The sequence below is a fragment of the Sinocyclocheilus anshuiensis genome, unplaced genomic scaffold (genome assembly GCF_001515605.1).
Source record: "Sinocyclocheilus anshuiensis isolate Anshui unplaced genomic scaffold, SAMN03320099.WGS_v1.1 scaffold1262, whole genome shotgun sequence".
Lineage (NCBI taxonomy): Eukaryota > Metazoa > Chordata > Actinopteri > Cypriniformes > Cyprinidae > Sinocyclocheilus > Sinocyclocheilus anshuiensis.
The window spans coordinates 394,476-397,646 of record NW_015558617.1 but is presented as its reverse complement, the minus strand read 5'-3'; the positions used below and the strand labels follow the sequence as shown (position 1 = coordinate 397,646).

At 39.4% G+C, this 3,171-nt stretch overlaps 1 protein-coding gene and 1 pseudogene across 1 annotated transcript; one reads left to right on the top strand and one right to left on the bottom strand.

Moving 5' to 3' along the window:
- The first annotated feature begins 180 nt into the window (after positions 1 to 180).
- LOC107680393 (coiled-coil domain-containing protein 42 like-2-like) lies at positions 181 to 2,467 on the top strand. The gene is made up of 7 exons (XM_016476272.1): positions 181 to 258; positions 469 to 580; positions 705 to 809; positions 909 to 1,109; positions 1,684 to 1,905; positions 1,991 to 2,143; positions 2,351 to 2,467. The coding sequence occupies exons 1-7, from the start codon at positions 203 to 205 to the stop codon at positions 2,450 to 2,452; spliced, it is 951 nt and encodes a 316-aa protein (XP_016331758.1). The 5' UTR covers positions 181 to 202; the 3' UTR covers positions 2,453 to 2,467.
- A 266-nt stretch (positions 2,468 to 2,733) lies between these two features.
- Positions 2,734 to 3,171, bottom strand: part of LOC107680352 (IQ domain-containing protein D-like) — a 4,562-nt pseudogene continuing 4,124 nt past the window's right edge.

Below are 3,171 nucleotides of genomic sequence, written 5' to 3'. Positions count from 1 at the left end.
TCAGCTTGTAACACTCCAAAGAGAAAGGAAAACTTGAAATCGCATCATATGACCCCTTTAAGAAATAAAGGAATTGTAATTTATTCTGCCACTGGAGGGCAACAGAGAAAAGCGCTTTCCCTTTTTGTTGCTGTGGAAACGACACAAGCGCAGAAAGTTTGTCGACAGTGCGCGGAGCGTTTGTGGGGCTGATTCTGAAAAGATGAGTTTGAATTTGGAGGCTTACTTCCGGTCAGTTTTCGAAGAACGACTCAAATTGTAAGTACAGGCTATATCATTTATAACACTTCAGCTCGAACAGTGTTTTTCTAGAACCATTAATGTGCCGTCGTTATGGCCATTGAGATTTGGTTTCAGAGATTCATAGAAGTCGCTCAAGTGCAAATAACTGTTGCATAAGCATTGTTTGGGCGCATAGAGATGGCTCAGAGTGAATTCCATCTATTTAGAGATTGTTCAAAATTTCAGAAATAAGGTCGCGCAGAAGGATTTGGCGGATTCGAGTACAAGCGTAATGAAACTTGTGGAGGCGCGCGAGGAGTGCGCGAGTGTGACCTGTGCTCTGGAATCTCAGAAGGAGGTGGTGAAAATTACGTTTCAGCCATTTAAGTTTTTATTTATTTATTTACATATTTAAAAAATACTTTTTAGCTGTTCCAGTTAAATAAGGTTTTCTCGCTTTGTCGTGTGTATGTTGTTGTCAGGAGCTGCAGATGAAGCGGGAGAATTTAAGAGAGCGAGACGAAAACATTAAGACAGAAGAGGAGAAACTGAAGAAATCCATACTGAAATATAACAAGTTTTTGCAGGTAATGCAGCATTCTGAAACAACTAAATAGATATGGATACACGGCTAATGTGTAAAATGACTTTTAGGTAACACCTTTTTGTTTTTTATCTCCCTTAAGGAAAATGATGCCAGACGGTTGCGTGCCGTAAAGAAAGCAGAAGCAGAGAGAGCTCAAATCAGACTGAAAGAACTGGAGATTCAGAAGCTAAAGGCAGAGAATGACACCCTGCTGGCACGAAAAGAGATACTGGAGGATCGTGTCAGAAAAGCCATATGCTACCAAGAGTTCCTGGAGAGAGCCACAATAATGTCTGGAAAGGTAGTTGCACTATTAGTTGGTAGTCTACTGTTGTTGTGTCTGGAAAGGGTACAGGTACTGAAACAACTCAGAGAAACTGTCAAGCTGGACTCACATGCCTCATCTGCCTGAAGATTGAGACTTTTCATACTTTAAGAGTTTGCAGTTATTTGAACTAGAGACTGGATATAAGGCAGAGATGGTTTGCTCAAACAGATATAAATAGGAGGATTTGGAAAGCTGTACACAAAAATAACCAAGTGCCTTGTTGATAGAGACATCGCAATGCTCAATACATCAGCTATGGGAATGGAAGTCCCAGTTTACAGTTTGAGTTTGTTTACCCTAAGTTTTTTCTATGATTTGAGCTGAAGTAGCACAATTTTTGAAAATACTGTGGTCAAATTGGTCAAAAACAATTACGTAAATTAGTCTTTCCACATGCATGACTCGAGGTAGCTGCCTGAGGGGCATTAAACGTATGGGTTCTCAAAAGTGTACATTATACACGTTCTACTTGTTTCAGTATCTAAAGTTTTGTATTGTAATATTACACTTTTCCTCTCTCTTTCCCCCTTTTTTAATGACATTTGAGTTTGAGAGCATTGGTCAAGTCATTGACCGTCTTCACACACTCCAGTCCATCAACAAGGAACTTCTAGAAAGCCAAACTAGGTTAGAGAAGGAGAGAGAAAGCACAAAGCTGAAACTGATACAGTACATAAATAAACTGCGAACTGTTCTCCTGCACTGTAACAACCAACTGCACCAGCAACAGACGCAGCTAGACAGCATACGCTTAGAAGCATACAAATGGGTAAACACACTCACACAATTTACAGGCCTATGTCTTCTGTACAGTTCTGTCTCCCAAGATTACAAACTATTCATGTGTTCTACAGGAATTAAAACTGAAGCACTTCCATTCCACTGCAGCAAAAGAGACGCTCCAGTTTGCTCAGCTAAAGGCCACAATCCGTAACATTTATCAGATGATCACACATTACAGGAGAGTCTCTGTGGACACTGAGGACACCTTCAAGCAGCTGGAAATGGTGAGTAATGCCAAAATACTTCTGGCAACCTTGAATTAATCGTTATTTGTTAATATGATTTTTTAAATTAAAATGAGGTACAGTAATGTTCTAAAAAAATAATCAAAATCATCACACAGCAATATGTAAAAAATATAGTAAGCAAGCTTGTGTTTTTTTCAAAACTGCTTTGGTGAATTAACTCATTTTTTGTCATTTCCCCTCCAGATTCAGAAATATTTTCAGTTTATGAGAGCTATAGATGATGAACTGAAGTTCAACATTATAACAAGGCCGAATCGAACTGAAGGGAATGACAGCGGAGATTAAGACCCAAGCTCTGTGTATCCACAGTATATCCACTGAATACGGACAGATGTGACTAAGCTAAATAATCATCATCTGGCCACCCTTCAGGATTGTGCACTGGGGTGGGAGGGACAGCAGGAATATTGCCCAGGGACATGGAGATTAAAAGGATGTTTAACCTAAACAAAAGAGGAATATGAACACTTGAATGCTTCTTGAGTCTCACAGTCACAGTGAGCTTTTTAATTTTATTTATCTAATAACACAAATGATAATGGTGATAGTCTTGTGCTGTGCTTTCATGTCGTGCTTTCTTTCATTTCCCTTTTTTCCCCTTTCCTTTCTTGGGCTTTGCGTTGGCCTTCATGGCCTTGCGTACACAAAAGCCTCTCCAGTGGGCCTGAATGATAGTGGCAGCTTGGCTCTGCATCTCTCTTTCTCTTTCCTGTTGTTCCCTCTGCTTCTGAGCCTTCTGTCGCTCCTCTATAATCTGGGAGTACTCCAGGTCCAGAACTGCAGAATGTTCCTCCAGTGCTCTCAGCTCTGTCATTTCTGCTTCATATACACGTGTAATTTCCTCCAACTTTGTCTAGACACACATATACACATACAAAATCAAATGCACATATGCATAAAGACAACATATACATTTTTTAAAATGCATTCACATAGTGAAAGTGACACACACACACACACACACACACATATATATATATATATATATATATATATATATATAT